Genomic DNA, 20,358 nt, shown 5'->3' with positions numbered 1-20,358 from the left:
TTGATTTCGAATTTAAATGTAGTTTCTGTAATTTCACGCTGTTTCTTTGTCTTTACCAAATTTTGCCTTTTTTTAAGACCGCCATATGAAAATTAAAAATTATTCTTTCTGGCATAGAGTTCCCTGTCACTTTTAAAAGATGAGAAAATATCCACATTTGGTATTTACGATTTCATTTTAAATACACATACATGAGAACAGATAGAAATAAAACATATTACAATCAAACTAATATTTTAGGACAGTAAACTTTACAATCAGTTATATTTGGTATTTAATCATACGAATGTTACTATTTTGTGATTTGTTCTTTTAACTTAATGATAAGGTCCTTAAAAGAAAAGTTATCTTGAGCTGAATAAAGCAGTGGGATCTGAAAACAATGCTTATATCGAGTGTAAAGGAATCCTGGGTCGATTGATCTTTCGAGTATCTTTCGTGCGGAGCATGTAGACTTTATAAGATAGCTCACTCCATCCAGTTAAAGCTTGGCAACAATTAAGATGAAATTTTGTGCAAGTTTAATACAAACAAAAGCATTACTATCTTGTTGTGTTTGTCTTGTGGATAATTTCACTTGCTGTAGATGCATCGGCTTTAGTTGTTTATTTTAGTAGAAAAATCTTCAGGTCATAAAAACTGACAGTCAGTTTTGAATTCTGATGAGGGAATAGGTAAGAAAGCTCATTCTTCTCACCATTCAGGTCAATGTACTTTTCATATCTACAGTCATACCTATTGTCGCATCTACATATCTCTTGTCAAAGCATTTCACCTGCGGTATGATATGAGACACAAAAAAGGCAAAAAGATAAGCAGGTGGTTTCTAAGACTCTTAATGCAAATATTTCGCTTGATGTCATATAGTCTCTTTCAAAGGAGTTCGGTTTGAAGAATTTACCTTATGATTTAATGAGAATTCCTCCATGTTTTGGATAACAATTCCCCAATGGAAATTCTCCAATTGCTTTTTCTATTCGGAAACATTCGGATTAATCGGAATTATTCAGATTTATTTGGAATTATTTGAGTCACCTTCTCGTAATGAAAAGGCATTCATGATGCTATTTGTCTGCAATTTTCAAACCCCACTGCTTTTAGGCTGATTTTGAAGGATTCCGTCAGCAAGTTTTTCTATTCTTAGTATAATTCAAACAAACAAGTGCTCACTAAAGGGAACCTTCTAGTGGCAGTCCCCTGATTTTTTTCTTGAAAGAGTCAAAGTACAATTTCATGAAAAATACCTTGGTTGTGTTTATCAATTATGCTTGACTAGCCCGGAAAATTAAAAACGTATGCATCAGCGCTAAAGAAATAAGATCGAAAACTGAACTTTTAAAAAATTAAAATGGTATTACTGAAATGGAAAAAGGAATCAAAGGAAATCAATTTCTTTTTCTAGATAATTTTTTTAAAATGGCCTTAAAAAGCAAAAATTTGAAAACATATTTCAGACTTTTGTCTGACACTTTTTGGCAGTTCCAGAAATCATCAAAATCATAATGAAAAAACCGCTATTTTATTGACTGGAGGAATTCATTTTCACCCTTGGACTCCGTTGGTAATGTCTCCAATAGGCATCCGTTGCAATCACGTGCCCGCGTTTCTGATTGGCCTACTTAAATCCACAACTAGTTAAATATTTCTTTGCTTTGAGTTTTCGATCAATACTCGTTTTATATACTGAAGTATGGCTTAAAATGCTTGCTTTTTTCAAAGGCAAATTTAAATTTTTTACCGCTAAAAAATTGTTTGTAACATAATTTTTTATGTTCCTTATTGGAAATATATTTAATTAAAAAGGGAAAAAATAACAGTGTCGGCACAGGATAAAAAGAAATTGTTGTAAAAACATTTTTCTTCAGTAGTGCATACAATCAATGGTAGAACACTTTTGTCGTTTCTACCCTTCAAGGCTCCGTCTTATATTGCTTGGTGAAAGAAAAGAAAAATATATCTATCGATCACAACCAGGCAACAAACTCCAAAGAGAAAAGGTTACTAACAAGAAAGATTCAACGTTCAACAAAGAAAAACCTATGTTCTGAAGATTGTCCCCTCACAACTGAATTCATACAGCGACAGTCCAATGTGAAGGAGGAAATAAATTATCATGGATTATCGGTTACTGAAAATAGTACAACTATTTACAACTGCTTTACAACAGTGCTATTCATCATTGGGATTTGTAGCAACAACCTATATCTTGCAAGATCCATTATCGACGTTACATACTGACAGAGACCACGGAACAATGCTGAAGTTGTGACGATGTTTCCCTGGATCTGTAATTTTTCTTTATATTATTACTTCAATTCCAATATATTAATTTACTGTAAACTTCCCGAGCTCTACTCTACGAAGTAACTATTGGGCATAAACTTCTGGAAGAACTCCAAAAGCACGGTTTATAGCTACCAGCAGTCTTGTGTACCAGTGTTCACCTTGCTGAATCTGGTATTTATACGGGAAGTCAGTTAATTCAAACAGATATCGCCATGGTGCAAAACTCAAATGTGCTGTCCTAAAATCTTCCGTCATTGCGTAACAGGAGGCTAGCATGCTATTGACTAAAATTGTCCCTTCTTCTGTCAAAGGGGCGAATGCTCCTCTAAGTTTTTGTAATTTCACACCAGAAACTCGGGAATTTATTAATGTTGTTCCGTTCTCTGCTAATACTTTCACGATGTTGCCAACTACAACCTTTTCAGCAAATATTGTCTCAAAGTTTACACCATCTTTTGATGCAATCAGAAGATGCCTCCTTGTTAACTGAAGTTTCCTGCGTGGGTTATCTGTCTGGATTTCTATGTAATTTTTGATGACAACATTCGGTTTTGCATCCATAAACATAACAACTCTACTGTAAACTAGGTCTCCAGAAGATGATCGAGTCAGCACCTTCTCGCCAATTTCCAATTCATCGATTCGCTTTGCTTTTCCGTTAGACGCTATAACGGTCGCACGGCCAGGGAAACAGCTGCTGGTTTCCTCTACCGCATCATCTACGTAAAACCAATATAGGATTGTTAGTCGATAAGTAATAATTGAATTCGCAGTTCTAGAGGATATCTAAAGATTTCGCTATCTTTTTACTAATCAGCAACGAAATAAAATGAAATGATTGAATAAAGTGTGGTGATGTAGTTCTTAACAGTCTGCACACATTAACATGTCGATAATTAGGACATGTGTGTTAATGGGAGTTAAGTGTGAAAAGAAATTCAAGAAGAAGTAGTGTGAAATTGTAAAAACAATGGCAGTCATAGATTGCTCACAGGTCACCTTTACTTCGAAAAATTGACTTTCTATTATCTTTTGCAAGAGTTTTGTTTATCATAGAGAAAACGGACTTTTCCATGCAGTATGCGCCTTTTAAATTATCTGTTTCCACGTGGCCCTCAGAAAGGACTTTCAAAGAGCAATCATTTTGATTAACATTTGTTTTATAAATGTGTTATTACGCTAAAAATGTAAAGAGAAGTAAATGTGAAGTTTCAAATTCTCAGTTAAGACTTTGGCTAAATTAACATGCTGTTAGCCAAAGTAAAAGTGTTAAAGATAGGTTAAAGGTACATTATGAGCGCAATAATAGTCTTATGATGGCTACATCTTGTGTAATACTAACAAGTTTATCCTTTGGCAAAGTAGTCACTAGTCTTTAAATCGCTTCTCCGTGAAACATATACCGAAAATGTCTCCAACGCAACACCTATTGCTGTAGTTAACGACATTTGCAGTCAAATTGCGAATGGCAATTGAATTAGATCACAGATATAGCGTAATTAATCTTATTCGACATGTCATGATCAAGACTGAAGCTCATTGGATCAAGCTTGTCGGCCGCCATTTTGGCATTTTGGTCGAATTGGCAACAATACAGGAAGAGATTTCGAGTCACATGCACCAATCTCATAATCGTTTAGTTGTATCTGCGATTGATCCCTTTACATCAATGAGGCTGGTTTTATTAGAAACAAAGACATGATGATCCTCCTTTTTGTTCGAAGTTAGTAAATAAGAAGAAGTGACAGTTATGTCTGGCAGATTCATGCGGCAAATGACACTGAAACAACGATACTATTCATATTAAGTTTGCAACAGTCATCCTTTGATCTGTCGCGCGTTGTGACAAAATACACTTTTATAAAGCTAATTTGAAATTCTTTCAATTATATACATACTTGGCTACATAAATTTTAATCCACATTTATTCACATCAAATTCTCTTTTCGTGAACCGAACGTCTTGTTCAACTTACACTAAGACTGTCCGGACAACAAAATTGAGAAAGTGATGATGATTACTCTTGGCCCTCAGTTGAAGTTGATTGATTAAAAAAGTGATTATATTTTATGATCATGGTCACAATCATGGATATTTGCGTCTTTAATTCGATATCTTTATTGGCAATTATTGCTTACAAATCGCTGCTTCTCCTCAAGTTTCGACCCGGATCAACAGGGGGTTTCCTCATGGGATTCATTTAGGTACAAATGGTATTCATAAGATAAGCCTTGTGTACAAAGGTACGTACAAAGCTTCATGATGGGACGAAAACGTGGAAACATAAAACATCAAACTAAACATGCGATCGTGTGATCATCATCAAAGTGTGCAACAAGGAATTTACAGTGTACTATCAACCAGAATCGAACATTGAATTCTAAGTTTAAAAATTACAAAAAAATGCATGTTTTTTATTGTCTAATTAAGAAAGACATGTTAATACAAGGCATCTCTTCATGATAGAACTTCTGTAAAGCGGTTCTTTGATTATGGTGCTCTGTCACTTATTGGGGAACTTAAACAGTCATGTACTTGCGTTTCTGATTGGCCTATATCGATCCATAACTGGGTAAAAATACTTCCTAGCGTAGTGTTTTGATCTATGTTCTGAAGTTTTATACTCCGAAGAGTGTCAGATGAAAAGCTTTAGTATGTCTCAAAATACTTGCTTTTTTCAAAACCATTTTTAAATTTTGTGCCAAAAGGAGATTGTTGAATATGGTTGTATAGTTCTTTCAATTCAATTTAGAATCGTTGTCACGATAATTTTTAGTCTACTTTGCCCAATTTTGGCCCTATGACCCCGAAACCACTGACAATCATGCAGACATTCATTGCGATAATTCAAGTTCTGATTGAAACGATTATAATTTGCAATAGGTAATTGTCTATTGAAAATCAGGAAGTTTTATATATTTTAATGGCTAGCATTTGCAAACATGGTGAATTGTGAGCCCTTATACCGGAACGCAGTTTGCAGATAAGAGCAAAATTCTATTAGTTCAATGCACCAATGAGGCAGTGCAAATTGTGCCTGCTCAATGTAGATATTAGCTTCAATTCAAATAAAATTGCCTTAAAATCTAAGCTGCTTGGCGTGCCTTACGATTATCGCTTGCTAAAATTATCAATAGACAAATCTTCTTGTTACGTTTTAGAGACAAAAAATCAAAAGGAAGTTCTTTCAATGCTATATATTATCATTTTGTCGTTTCGATAAGTTGTTTTAACTTTATATTGTAAAAGATGCTAAGTGCTTAATTACACAAGACTAAGTATCTGCATACTACTAAGTGCTTAATTGCACCATAAAACGCTATAACACTCAAACTAACAACCTAATAAATGAATGAGAATAATTTAAAAACGCATTTAAAAACGGCATTTAATGGATAGAAAGTAGAAGGATGTATGCTTTTTAAGCATGGAAGAAGACTAGATCCATTCCTTCTTCTCGTTTTAAATATGTATGGAAAGAGCAATGCAAGATTAGCATAACCACAGTAGGCTTCCTTTGAAGAATTAAGGGTTTATAATTCATTTAAATGAAACCTTAAAAGAAGAAAGAAGACAAAGAAATGAAACTTTTGAAAAGTAGCAGAAGATATAGCTGTTGTTAAGATGCAAAGTTGGCAATGATGCAAAGATAAACAGTCCGGTTTTAATTTGCAGAAGGCATATTGGAAATAGAAAAATGGCGAAAATTGGTGATGCGATCATAGAAGGTCGATACAAACTGTAATAGTGGATGCCATGTGTATGAATAAAGAAGATCTGTTGGCTTAGCAATATGGCGATAGCGCACAGCACTTCTACTTGGTGCTGCCGTTTAAACGTACTATTGGAAAACAAGTCAACGAATGGGGTTTCAACCTTCGTTTGCCTTTCTTTTTCTTCGTCATTAAAAAAATTATTCTTTTCTGAACAGTGACTGAACATTTGAAAGACAAAGAACAGATATTTACATTCAAAGTATGGTGGAAATGGATTTCGTTCACTGATCTTAACAAATCATTATAAGGAATGTTGCTCACTACATTCATTGGGGTTGGGTGTCCCAAGTTTTTTGCACTTAAATGAAAATACACGCCCTAAGGCATTATTGACCAAAATGTACCTTTTCACATTCCCCAAATTTCCTTTTTCTTATCACTGTACGTCTTATTTGTTAACCTTAGATTCGAGAGTGGGCCTAATTCGTTGTTTGTTGTAATACCTACAAGTTTCGCAAACATCGATGACTGCCTGTTGCTGAGCTGCTGCAAAAAATTTCAAGCGACCTTTTATGTGGTCGAGTTGAAAAGGATAAAAATTAATTTTAACTTTGTTTGTTTTCTCAAAACGGCTTATGGCTTTGTCATGAGTTTTAGTGATTTGAAGAGTAAACTCTTAATTCATTTCACATCAAATAACAATCAAACTGGCCAGCTTTATCGATTAGCTTAAGAACGTAATAACGTCTAAGAGACAGATCAAACGACATGCTCTAAATGTTATTGTTGATTAAGACCACGTAAAATTGCCTTCATGGTGGCCCGTCAATTTTTGATATTTTACAGAATGATGAAAATGCACATAAAAGGAAACATAACTGGAAATTGAGATGATATCTCATTCGTATCCAGGTAAAGGAATTTTCTTTATTCTATATGGTGTTTTTACGATTCTGGGACGGCTTAGACGTAGGTGGGGGTCTGAATCGAACAGTGTTGTGGCCTTCCTCTTGATGTGACCAAAGCTCATGACTCCTGCATCTGGAATTGCAGAGAGCAGGCGACTTCCCTCACTCTTGGTGAAAGTTTGGTCATGTCAGGGAGACGAAAGTACGGTGCATGTCGGTTTTACCGCTGAGTCAACTCTAATTCTCTAAGACTGCAGAATATCTAATCAAAAGTACAGAACATGCCAATAATATGATATGCCTATATATGATAGCAAATGAAGTTTTACTTACCTTGCTAGAAGATTTGAAAACAGAAAAAACTTATGTTTACAGAAGCATATAAAATCAACCTCACCTCTTTTACACGAAACATGAACATGTCCATCCAGATATGCAACCCAGTCAAATTCTGCTTTGAAATAGGCCAAACTTGCTAGCGCACCGTATTTTTTTCTGTCTCTGTCTGAAGTTGTAATGTCAATAGCTCTGCCCTCGTAGTGTAGCGAGCGTGGTGGGTGTTCCCCATCTTCATCCCAAGCCTCAATTACTCTTACTTTTACTTTATTATGCCATTTAACACGAACGTATTTTGCCAACTTCTTGAGAGCTCTTTCGCACCGCTATGGAAGAAGAGTATATGTTTGTTACGACAATCGTAACTGTTGCAAGCATTTTAAGGAGTCTGTAACAATAAATAGTGGAACCTAAAAATCATACTGCATGCCTACAAACATTATCAGGGATGTTTTGGCTACGGAGGACAAACTGTAAAATCCCCAAAAAAGAAACAAGCGGATCCACAAATAGACTGAACTGAAAAAATTGACTGAAATGAAAATATAGAGCTTGTGACAAAAACGAACAGTTTTTCTTAATGTCCTTAGGGCATCTATTTTCAGGAGGAATATTTTCGACAATTGTCATAACACACAGCGGAACAAACGACCTGCGTTCAATAAGTGTATCAGAAACAAATAGACAATGGATAATTTGAAAAGGTGTTTTTGGAAGTTTACAATCTAAGGTAAAGCTAGCCCCTAAGCATAATGGGAATGGGGGAACAACTTTTAAAAACTCCTATCTCAAATTCCTTTTAAGAAATTTATATCGATGTAACCAAGGATAAAAGGATACGTTTAACAGGGCGTGTCGAAGGGGATCGAAAATATGATAAATTGACTTTACTATCAGTTGTGTGGTTGACCAGTCTGTGAGGAATCCTAAGCAGTAATTGTCCGTAAAAACGACTATGTCCAATTCAACAAGGATCTTTCACATTTTCACGATAATTAAGTTGAAAGTAAATGGGTGGAGTTTTGAATGTTTTCTTTCAGAAATACACAAGTTCATTTGGTGTGCATCATTATACCTTGGTGCATTAAAGGGACTGAAACGCTGCCTAATTTGGTGGGAGAGCATCGATGCACCTGTGTGTTGAAGTCTTTATATATAATGACTATGAAGAGAAGGTGTTGATGCTGTATAAGGTAGATTTAGCAGCTACAAATGAAAGTTATTATTGTTTCCAAATTCAGCATCTGTAAATCCAGTCAATCGTTAAACCAGAATTAATGTTCTTGTTGCTGTGTATCTGTGCACACAAGGTAATTGTACAGGGTATTTTCTATTGCTGCATAATTCTTGCAAGATACATCAAGCAAAGAACAGTTCCATTATGAGTTCAAAGATACTTACTTCCTTATAAAGCAACGATGTTTAGCGCTAGAGTTCAAAGTTCTCGGGGAGGCCAGAGGCACTTTTAGTAAGATTAGAGGGAAAATATACAAGAGCTGGTTTACAATGTGGCATGATTTTTTTAAAGGATCAAAAGTGAGGTTTTGGATGAAAAGTGTATCACGTTGACTTCTAGAAAGCTGGGAAGTTTTAACGTTTGGGAGTCAAAAACGGGTGGCTGTCCCAATGCAGTCACTAAATTGTGATAAACAGAAAAGAGGTTACGCATATCACGTGTCGTCTCTTCTTCAACAGTTTCTGTTGTTTTTTCTCTGACGACAGTAGTATGACAAGGATGCTGGGAATGCAATATGCCGTACTTTACTAAGAACGTGATCGTTTAAAGGACCAATTTTGATATCTATTCATTAATTGCTGAAGATGCTATAGATAACAAAAACACAGGCGTGTTTGAAATAAATCGGTTTTGTATCCAGCTTAGATTGAATAAGCAGTAATGTTTGGTAAATTTTCATGAAAACCGCACAAATATCTTAATTATATGAACCCAAGACAACTGCAAGAACGCATGACTGCAAGCTGAGTTTACGTTCCATAAAATGTGTGGAGTTTACAAAACCTCTTTGAATGCTGAATAATGGGACTAGAATTACTGCTTGATCGCAGAAGACAGAAAGTGTGATGAAGTTTACTTTCCAACATATAATTGTAATAGGTCTAATTAACAAACTGTTAAACCGAATGAAATAATAAGGCAAATTTATTTTTGTTGATCAAAATTGACAGAAAAAAAAAGAAGCATAGTCATTTTTCTATTAACTATCATTACAATGATCTGTCAGTTGTCAAATAAAGAAAAGACAAGATTAATCCATTCTAACGTCTTCACTGTTTAAAGACTGTTTGGAATCGATCTACACACAAACAAAAAAGCCGCCATTGTGTAGACAGAAGGAGTTCATTCTCTCTCTTGGACTCCAGTGGTAATTTTTTTTCAGGCACGTTTTTTCAGTGATTGGTCAAATATACCGGTTTTGTCTTTGCATTTTTTTCTGATTGGCCTATTTCGATCCACAATTGGGTATATATTTGTCATCATGTTCTTTCGGACCTTTATTCTGACGTTTTATGCTCTGAGGAGTGTCAGACGAAAAAGCTTTTAGCCATTATGATGTAAAATGTTTGCTTTTTCAGAGCCATTAAAAAGACTTTATCAGTTGAACGAGAAACAAACGCTTGGGAGCTTTGTGCCTCCATATATTGAACTTTATATTCAAGTCTTATGTAATATTAAATCTAATATTAAAGTTTTCCTTTTAACTTAACTTTATTTATTTTGCTTCATGATGTTAAAATATATATTTGAAAATGATAAAATTGGAAAATATTGTATCTCTGTGATTGGCTTAGTCTTTTTGGGGATAAGGTTCTAGATTATAGAGAAGCATTGTATTCTAAACTTATGCAGTGTCAAGTCTCTCTTAAAGTAGGAACATGCATTGTCCCATTTGGCAGATAAACATTCAATTTAACAATATTTTCGTACGCAAAGAAGTAGCAGATTTCATAACTAATAGAGAAGCTCTCCTTCTTACGGTATGGGTAAAACTATTCAGGTGAAATGTTTCAAACACATTTCAGACGCAAATTTCAACTTGTCATACACAGAATTGTTTACTAGCGCTGAACTATTGCCCTCGATTTTCAAAAGGCCAAACTAAGGGTCACATGTTTCAGGGACTGAGCAGGTTTGGTCTGACTAAATGCTATGATAGTGTTGTGTTTGTTTCTACGTGGCATCCGGAGGTAGTTTTTAGGACACTGAGAAGTATATGCTTATCGAGCAGTGTCCTGGTCCTTCCTCTCAATGCGATTCCTACGCCTGCAATTACAGAGACCGGCGACTCTCCTCACATGGGTGAAAGTTTGGTCAAGCCAGGAACTCGAACCGCGGATCCTTGTGTCTGTAGTCAGCGCCTCTAACAACTGAGCCATCCTTGCACCTAACAGCTATGATAGTTCCAATAGGATTCATCAAAAGCATGCAGAAAACTTTGTTCTAAAGTTCAAAGCCTTGTAGAAGCTGCCTCCAGAAGACGAACACTTCATTATCTATCTGTTTATATCGCATATAAATGAAATTACTGTTTTACTGGTTCGTCTTTAAGTGCTAAATGCCATTTTTGCAGGAATTTACAAACTTTAGTATTTAGAACAGGACGAATCTATGCTGCTGAGGTTTAAAGCAACTTACATTCATCCTATTCTGTACACCAATGCGTATGTTACCCATTACTTATATAACTATCCAAAGAAACAGCTGCACGTTTCGGAAAAGATATGCTAAATCCACAATCAGATGATATTTCTAGATATCGTCTTCAAGTTTCGTTTTTCATTGCTAGCTGTTTGGGATACAGATATCTATAGACATAAGGCTTCTCATTTCGTGTGTAATTATTTTCCTAAGAAATCAAATTCCAAGTCGTGCAGCTCTGCTGGTCCACGTTGACTAGTTACAACCTTTACACAACTCTGGATAATTGACCCCTACCAGACACAGGATCAATCAAAAACGGTCTTGGGCAGGATTTTCGCCTTAGAAGACGAAACAGCCTTCAAAGTAATGCAAGAACCAGTTCTGCTCTTGGAAATGATATAAAAAAGAGGTTTTTTTGGAATTAAGGTATATAAAGAAGATAAGAGTTTGAGATCAAAAATTAACGTCAGTAAAGGTGACCTAAACCAATGATTAAAATTCTTTGACATTAAAAGTTAAATTTGCAAAGAAATAGGTCAGATTTAAGATCATTGCTCTTTTAGACATCCTTACAAACCAACTACTTGCAAAAACCTTTACGAAATCAGCTCCATTTCGTTTGAGATAATTGGAACATTCGTAGCATACACAATGCAATTCCTATTTTTTCATTCCACTTCGTCGCGCCACTTCGTTTTTCTGAGATGCGACCATCTTTATGGATCGATGCTTTCGTAGCCGCTGATTGTCTATAAATTCTATTAAGGCAATCTACGCTAGAAGAAAGGATTTCTGATTTTATAATGAATTGGGGGAACAAGGCCGTTTTATGCGAAAAACTGTTTATGATTTTGTAGGTGACATTAGGAAAAATCCCCTTAAATGATTTGCTTTTAATGGATAGGAAATTATACACCTACACTTTTTACTGTTATTATCAAAAGAACAATTTACGGTCTTTATCATGAAAGCAAGAGCAACATAATCCTTCTTTTTGACGGATTTTGAGACTTACGGAAATTGATATTTGTTGATCAAATGTTGAGCAATCGGGAAGGTCTACAATCCTACGTAAGTCTCAGATCCATTGTGTTGAGAATGATGATACATATCCCATTCGAATCATTCGTTATTATTTTATAAGGGCGATCAGGAGAAATGTTGTTCAAAAGAAGGAAATTCATTGTCGAAATCTACTGCCTGTGATCTAAATACCAGAAATCATGACAATAGATGTGTACTTTTAATGAGACGCTTTCCAAGCTAAGAACAGCAGTTTATGTACTTACAGTTGTAATCTTTCGGACATTTTTCAAATATTTATGTTAAGAGCTGACGTTGATTGGATGGGAAATTAGGGGCATGTCCTGTCATATTGTTTGAAATAGAGTTCACTTCTGCTGGTTGTTCACGTGTCTTTCCGTATAGTAAACAAAGACAACCTGGGTTTTCGTGTTTGAGGAAAAGGTACTCTGTTTGCCCGCGACATTGTGGCAATGTGCAAGGACATAACAGTGAGGAAACAACACCCAACCCACTCACTCCCTTAAACGAAACATCTTGGCTAAAACTGTCACTAGCATTCTAAAATTAGCAATTTAAGAAAACTCGCGCCCGGTAGGGGTGGTGTTTTACAAAGTGAGATCGTGCCTGGTACCCTAACATAGCATCTGGTTGATACTACAATGCATTATACCTACAGTGGCTGGCAGAGGACAATTTGACACGTGAATTGTAAGACCCCATACCCACGTATATTGAATGAATCCAAATCACACAAACCGTGATATCAATCTGATTTCTCCTGTGATTTATCTCCCTGGCAGCTGCAACAATTGTGTATTTTACGTGATTTGATTTCTCCGGAGTTTACCGACCCGTTTTTGAACTCTCATAACAAAATTTTACATGAAGTACATATTTGGTCTTATAATACTCAGAATCTTACAAGGTAATAAAAAGAGAACATTCCTTTTTGGCATTCCAATCTCTATGATACGCTCAAGAATATTTTAGCAAATAAATGGTGTGAATGATCAAGGAACTCTAAGCACTGCGTGTTTTTTCAGTTTCTCGAAATAAACAATGATTATGCATCGTTAAACGGGAAGGATAAATGGGCTTTGTTAAAACGTTTTTGCATTTTAAACGGCAAACGCCTAAGGGGGTGTTTCAAGGACCATGCAAAAACCACCTCTGCATTGGTAAGGCCACAGCTTGAGAACGCTTATGAAGAAATAGCATCAACGAATCGATTCCATGTTTTTTCAAGCTTCTGGGTTGACAATAATAAATTTAAACGCCCATGTCGTACTAGGGCAGGACCCCTGCACGAAAATCAGTCTGGCAAAAATTGACAGGCGACCCAACATTCAATAGAGATAGCAGTTGTCAAGAAGGCACAATACCATATGGTCACACCTTCCTATCTTTCTTACTCATTTCATTCAATGTTTCCTAATAAGTTTTCTATAGCTCGAAGAATTCTATCGTTTTAGACCAGTCATTCAAAATAGAAATATCTTCATTCTTACAAAAAATGATAGTCTTTCCTGAGGTTGTCCAAGGATTCGCTTTATCTTGAGTGTGTGATAGACAAAATTGCAGAGTGTTATTATATTCCTTAATTTAGGGTTATTAGAATAAATGGCCATTTATCACCTATTTCATCTTTAATGTCTAAGTTATGACAACATTATCGTGCATTCTACAGCCAGACGAGATACGAACGAACGATCCAGCCGGGGTCTGCATTGAGCCAAATCATGTCCCTTATTATATCGCACCAATTACCCTAGGTAGAATTATTCTCTTATCGAAAAGAAGGCAGATAACAATTCCTGCAACAGTCTGGCGGCTGTTTGCTATGTAACGCCGACGCCAAGAAAATATTTTTCTTGTTATCATGGAAATGGTCTCTTTCTTTCATACAACGAAGCGAGGAAAGTTGTTATTCAGTTTATTTGCCTGAGAATGTTAGCACAGTGTTAGGAAGATTTATTTGCCTAAAAATCTTAGGAAGAAGTTGATTTGCTAGCAGCAGAAGCGGGGAGGGCAACTGCTGATATTGATGAAAAAACCCCATTCTGGGTATACTTTAGAATGAATTGTGCCCACATTTGCGAAGAAAATAATGAATAGAGTATTACTAAGACTTATGTATCAAGCAATCCTCGTCTCGATACCCCTAAACATCCTATTAATCACTGTCTACGGCTGCAAACAGAAACAAATACCTTTCAAGTAACTACAAGGTCACCCTTTGAAAAAATGTACTAAATTGCACTCACTTTGTGCCATTAAACAGATTGGAAGATAGAAGGAGGTACTGCCGAAGCAATCAATTAAGTTAACGATCCAGTTATATGTATATATCGACCATTAATTGTATCCGTGGGAGTGAATTTAGTTTTGGTAGGTTTGGAGGTGCTCCTATGATTTTTCTTTCCCACAGGACGGGATAACAATAAATATATAAACAGGCGACATTTTAAAGATAATAGACGACAGGGGCGTGTTTACAACACACAGGAAATTTACTGATGGAATCGATTTTGTAAAATCATCGAAATGACTTTTCAGCGTTCTAAAACAGCAAAAAATATTCCGTAACTTATAAACCAAGTCTTCGTTGTGACGAAACTGGAAAGTTTACTTAAAAACTTGAAAACGAAAGCTATGCAATCTACGTTTTGTGAATATTTCTCTTTATCTGTTACTGCAATACCCCTTATTCCAAGGCACTCCGTAAAACTAGCATTTAAACGAGGTTCATCAAAAGGCTGGATTAGAAACAGGCATTTTTGCTACTGCGATTTGAAAGCGATACAAAGCTTACAAATCTGAAACCAGGCAGTTTATTAAAGACGTAACAATATTGACTGCGAATGGCTGTGCGACCTCTAATTCAAGAATAAAGTTTAATCGCATTACAGGGCTAGAAATTTAGCTCAAACCAGATACTCTTAGAAAAAGAAAAATTCATCTTCTAGTTTTTATGAAGATAATCCCAAATATCCTTTTTCTTCCTTAATCTTAAGATGATTAATGATACCGAAAATGTTTTGGCCAGAAGAATTTTCGCTAATTAAGTCAAACCAGACATTTTCGCAGGCAGTTTGCTGTCGAAGATAAGGACACAAGGAAAATAAAAAATTGACTACAGCCGTAGGGTCATTTGCTACAGCAGAAAATCAAGACCCTCTAGAGGAACTTTAGACCCAAGGAGAGTTGCAAAGCAAATTAAGATTTTCACATCAGTGTTAGCAAACTCTGGCAAAATGCTTGTGCAAAAGTTTTCCTGAATTTTGCAAAGAAATCACGTCGCGGAAAAGGAACTTCTGGTCACGCATAAACAAGATTTTTGAAAAGTTAGCGGCAATGTTTTTTGGAAGATGGTGCTGTTAGACGAAGGTTAGAAATAAATTTTCCATAGCGCGATACGGTCTTAGGGAATTTAATATAATTTTGAGTCTAAGAAACTAACACGCTAAATATAGATAAGAGCACAAGAAATTACATTAAGCGTTAACATTGTTATTCATATGAAAAGCGTTTCTTACCTTGGTCATATAGCGGTCAGCTCCATTTCCCTCATCATCTCTAAACACAATATTCGTACCAAAGTACCTTACTATCTTTGCTTTGAACTCTTTAGAACCAAACCTTACTTTGTGATTGAATGGCCCACTTGCAACACTGCTTTCTTCATCTTCTTGTGGCTTTCTCTGGTTTTCTCTTAACGGTGGAAACTCCTTATTTGTATAAGATCCTTTTCCAACGCCACACGCGAAAGTCACAAGTATATATTCAGCAAAAACGAGGAAAATTACAAATCTTGTCAAAACGGCGACACCTTTCCCATTACCCATTTCTGTATCACAGAAATAGCGCTCCAAATGCTGTTTACTTTTGCTGCCACTCAAGCGTTCAGATAACGAGCCCTGTTTAAATCTTTGTATCCCGTCACTCTTTTTGCTCATCTATATATCCTGGAGTACACTTTTCATGACAACTAGTCGCCTACTGTTTAAACAGTGTGCCTGCATTAGCAATTAAACCGCATACGAACCATTGGACCTATCATTATAAGCCTGCGCAAAACAGCCTGAGATAGATTGATTCTATTGGTCGAGACAAAACTGCGCATTGTTTGACATCCTTATATAAAAACAGCCTCGTTGTGTTCAAAAGTATCAATCTCCGGGGTTTCAAGACTTTGTTTGTTATCTTATGAATGATCAGCCCAAAATCATCAAGTCAATCTCGAGCTAACATCTACCGCAGTTTGAATTGTGAGCATAGTCAGATTTGAAGATTATAAATGGCAAAAACCAACTTCTTTCACAGGCAATTAAAAACGCCCCTTATAACAAAATGTCTCGAAACAGTAGAGGCTAGATAAGGGTGGAAAAATCCACCAAGATCACTCCTTTCCTTAAGAAGCTTTTATAAAAATGTTTCCACTTTGTAAGTGGGTTGAATCAACGTTAACGTCAAAATCAAAGATAGAAAAACTCAGCTGTACTAGGGGTAAGGAAAACGCAACAGCTTTCTATAGCGGCCATATCCAGAATTCTATTTCAGATAACTTCGTTTTCTTATTCAACTACAAGTTTCATTTATCCAAGCGTTTTTACATAAATTACCGTAGAAAAGAACAACAAAGCAAACACACGAGAGTAAATAAAAACTCTTTAAAACATCCCTGTTCCCTTGTACAACTAAGAAACAGAAAATTGTTTTTCAGAAACAAACCTTGAAGCATTTACGTCAATTCAGCGTGTTCTTGCATCTCTTTTGAATCGCCTCTTTTCCTTCGCATGCTAAAAGCGGACAGATAAATTGCTTTAAGACCAATCTCTTTACTATATTTCCAGCCGTCAATAAAATTTTAAGATAAATCTGGATTATAGTTATGTAAAGCCGAGAAGATCCTAAATATGAAAAAATTTTTAGCACAAATTCGCAGGACTTTTGCGCACAATTTTTCTTGAAACAGCCCCAGGCTTCAAGTGAAACAGAGGAATTTTCACAACACTTTTGGTATCAAAATTAATACTAGATAGTTATAAGTAATGAAAATCACATCACAACATATCATAGCAATCGGATCGTATTATTTTGCTTCAAATAAAAAGCATTTGAAGTAGCTTAGCGTTGTTTGTTACTAAACCAAGAATACTAATCTGATTTTCTGTCAAGTTGCTTTTTCGTTTATAACCATGCTCCTGTCACTTTGTTTGCGTTCTTAATATAATATTGGTACTTCTTTTACTTTTATTCGTTCAGTTTCGATCTCCTCCTATGAAGCTATATGCTCAGAGTTGTGGCAGGCTCACTAGTCTTGGCGAGAGAGCGCTGTTTTACGAGCCATCCCCTCACTAGATTAGATCTTTTCGGGGGCGTTTAGCAAGAGCTGATGCGCTGACAGCCCAGCCTACTCCCAGTGTTGGGAGGGGGGAATCCTTTCGATCTGAATATATGATATCAAACCATGATATCAGGCTTTCTGGGATCGATGGAATTTGATTCATTTCTCTTTTTGCGTTGCCGGTTATTTTTTGAAGTAAAGAATTAATGAAGGGTTTTCTAGAACAAATGCTAGTATGTTTAGAGCCCAAAACTGCAGAGGGCTTAGGAACTTGATTTGGAACCAACAAGCTTAACAAGAAAGAATAAGAGCTGAATGATTCTTAGCCAATATCAAACATTCTGCACGAACGTACTAAACCCCGAGATTGCATCTTGGAATGATTCAGCAAAGATAACTGCTGCCTTTCCATTCAAGATAGAACGAAAACAGAGTGACCCTTTGAGGATAGCGGAGCAAGTTTTCATTCAATCATAAGTGTAACATCTGCGTAGTGAACTAATTAACTGAACAGTCATTTTGTCCCAGTTTTTCCTTTGGATGAGACATATCAGTGTCGTGACAAATAAAGGCTCTTTGTAAGCTGACTAACGAATCTGGCAAAGGAAGAGGGATCTGACATGCATCTATTACCTGATATTATTCGATTAATCATGTCACTAGTGTCTAAAAGATATAGGAAAATCCGTGTAGTAAGGAAACATTTCGAATTTAAGATGACGTTGGATTTACTAAATCATAATTAACTTTCTTATCGAATTTCTTTCACAGGCCAACTCAGCTAGAACAATCCTTGCAAATCATAGAATATCTATTATTCTAACTTCCTGACTCCCGTTAGGGTTAATTTTGACTCCTTCTTGCGCAGCTTGTACAAGAACAAATGTGCATGCGTTATGAACGATCCACGATTTTTTGACAAGCCTGCTACTAAAGATAACTCCGTCAGAAATGATCAAAGGTCAAATCAACTTAATACGGATCTTCAAGGGATTAATTGGAAGAGCGTAAGATTTACCTTCACCGAAAGAAAATTTTTAAATATACTCGACTGCATAAAATTATCGCTTTACCATAATTCAAGATATGGAGCTTAATTTCGGTTTTTGAAAAACAGCAATAACAGGCTTTTACCTTTTGCACACTGGCAAACACTAGCAAACACTTCAATTACGTAGCCTCGTTGACGATTTTCATATCATTTTGGTGCAGCGACGTAATACAATTCCATAAACGAAACGCAGTTAGGGAACCGACGTGAAAACAGTTAAAAGAGGCAGAATATTTTTCTTAATAAACTCTATACAGATAGCATTATTTTGCGATTGCAGCTGCTTGTTATCGTAGGATAATCACTTTGTCTGTGCTTCATTTTTTGCGTTATCGGGAGCTGTCCTTCAATGGAGACCGGACCGGAGTTCAATGGAGACCGGACCGGAGTTCAATGGAGACCGGACCGGAGTTCAATGGAGACCGGACCGGATTGCAAAGGGGACCGGAGTTCGCACCAAGATAGATGACATAATAAACACGTAAAGATTGAGTAGTGAACCAAAACAGAAAAGGTGCATGTGAAAACATTGCACTGCCATCATATCAGACAAGTTTATGAATTATGCAAACATAATGTCTGGAATGACAAGAAAATAGCTTGAAAAGCTCGGGAGATACTGCAATTACCAAACGATACAAATTTAGACAGACGAAAATGCTTTCATTAGCCTATAAGTTATTTCTAGAGCAAAAGAAATTCCAAGCAAAAAACTAGATTCGGTATGGAAGAGAGAACAAACAGTAATCAATGTGTACGGAATGACTGAATGAGTATAACTGTTGTCTAGAATCACCAAGGCTAAATAAATTTGGGTAAATTAATCTAGTTAGCATATTACAAAAAAGTAATTACAAAGGGAAAGAAAGATATAAGTTACGAGAAAACCTCACTGAGATGAGCTTTGTTTCTTCGAATCAATACAAAATTGGTACAGTTACAAACTTAGATACATACGTTGAAGATGTTTCCCTGTTCCCTAGGCCGATTAGATAGCTATGCAAAAATATAACAGATAATAGAAAGGTATTTATGGTAAAGCAAGAAAATTAATTCATAGACGTTTGGTTATACATCCAAAGTCTGATAGAATTGATCTACAAATGATTTTGCTGCTCGGTTATCGATAGTTTGGTAACTACAGTTGTTTTTTTTGCGCCTGGGTCTAAATGGCCTAACAAGTAGCGTAACGGAGCTAAATGGCCTAACAAGTAGCGAAATGGAGCTGTGTAGGATCTTTAATGAATCACGTAACTCTTTGCATATCTAAGTATGACTAAAAACAAACGTAACGACAAAACCGGTAAAAAACTTTATATATTCTGTATCCGATGTATTTTATTACCAGAAACCAACACAACAATCAAATCGCTATTCAAAGTCTTTTCAATATTCACATCAGAAATCCCCGAGTTCTATTTTCATACCAAAAATGTCCGGAATCCTGTTCTTTTCTATTGAGATCCTGTAGTAATTTTTGGTTTGTGAACTGTTTTTAGAGGGTACTCAATAGACCCCCTTGATTCCCGAATTCCCGCTACGTTCTTGGCTCGAATCCCGATTCTTGAACTTCAATTCCCGAATCCTGGTGATTCCCTCTTCCCGAAAAACATATTGGGTATCCTCGCTTTGCTCCATGGAGAAAAACAAATTAGCAGGTGATATACCTTTCTCCTTGCTTCACTTCATTTTTCTGTCTAGCAAATAATTTACAAAAATTATATAAAAAATTTGCTAATCCTAATTTGAAAGCCTCGCCTTAAAAGAGGGTCGTACTCTGCTTTTTTAGTATCCGATATTAGTTATTTGTGGGTGAACACGACAAGACAAAGAAATGCATAATCTTTGTATCGTCGAAACTGACGAAGTTTGACACCAAAACAAAATTCACAGCAACTCGCTCAGGGAAATAACGCTACTGTGGTTCTTCATTCTGATTGGTTATATATGCATCTGTGCAAAGAGATTTTTAAAGAATGGGGGACATACTGCCTTAAAGAAATTTTTGTTTATAGCCTGGGCATATT

General features: G+C 36.0%; 2 protein-coding genes across 2 annotated transcripts in view; both read right to left on the bottom strand.

Annotated features, from left to right (window-relative positions):
- Nucleotides 1-2,092: 2,092 nt before the first annotated feature.
- On the bottom strand, nucleotides 2,093-16,359 carry LOC135682269 (desert hedgehog protein-like). Its single transcript, XM_065197084.2, has 3 exons — nucleotides 15,470-16,359; nucleotides 7,308-7,572; nucleotides 2,093-3,005 (listed from the first exon to the last, which is right to left on the bottom strand). Exons 1-3 carry the CDS (start codon nucleotides 15,887-15,889, stop codon nucleotides 2,368-2,370), a joined length of 1,323 nt encoding a protein of 440 aa, XP_065053156.2. The 5' UTR covers nucleotides 15,890-16,359; the 3' UTR covers nucleotides 2,093-2,367.
- Nucleotides 16,360-16,502: 143 nt separating this feature from the next.
- The window catches only part of LOC135682268 (ribosome biogenesis protein WDR12 homolog), a 37,936-nt gene continuing 34,080 nt past the window's right edge, over nucleotides 16,503-20,358 (bottom strand). The window contains exon 16 of the mRNA XM_065197083.2: nucleotides 16,503-16,732. The gene's annotated coding sequence lies outside the window, so the exon portion shown is untranslated. The remainder of the gene's footprint in view (nucleotides 16,733-20,358) is intronic.

The sequence above is a fragment of the Rhopilema esculentum genome, chromosome 16 (genome assembly GCF_057945365.1).
Source record: "Rhopilema esculentum isolate cy_ngs chromosome 16, ASM5794536v1, whole genome shotgun sequence".
Taxonomy (NCBI): Eukaryota; Metazoa; Cnidaria; class Scyphozoa; order Rhizostomeae; family Rhizostomatidae; genus Rhopilema; species Rhopilema esculentum.
Note: the sequence above shows the minus strand (reverse complement) of the source record. Positions and strands in the feature narration are given on the sequence as shown.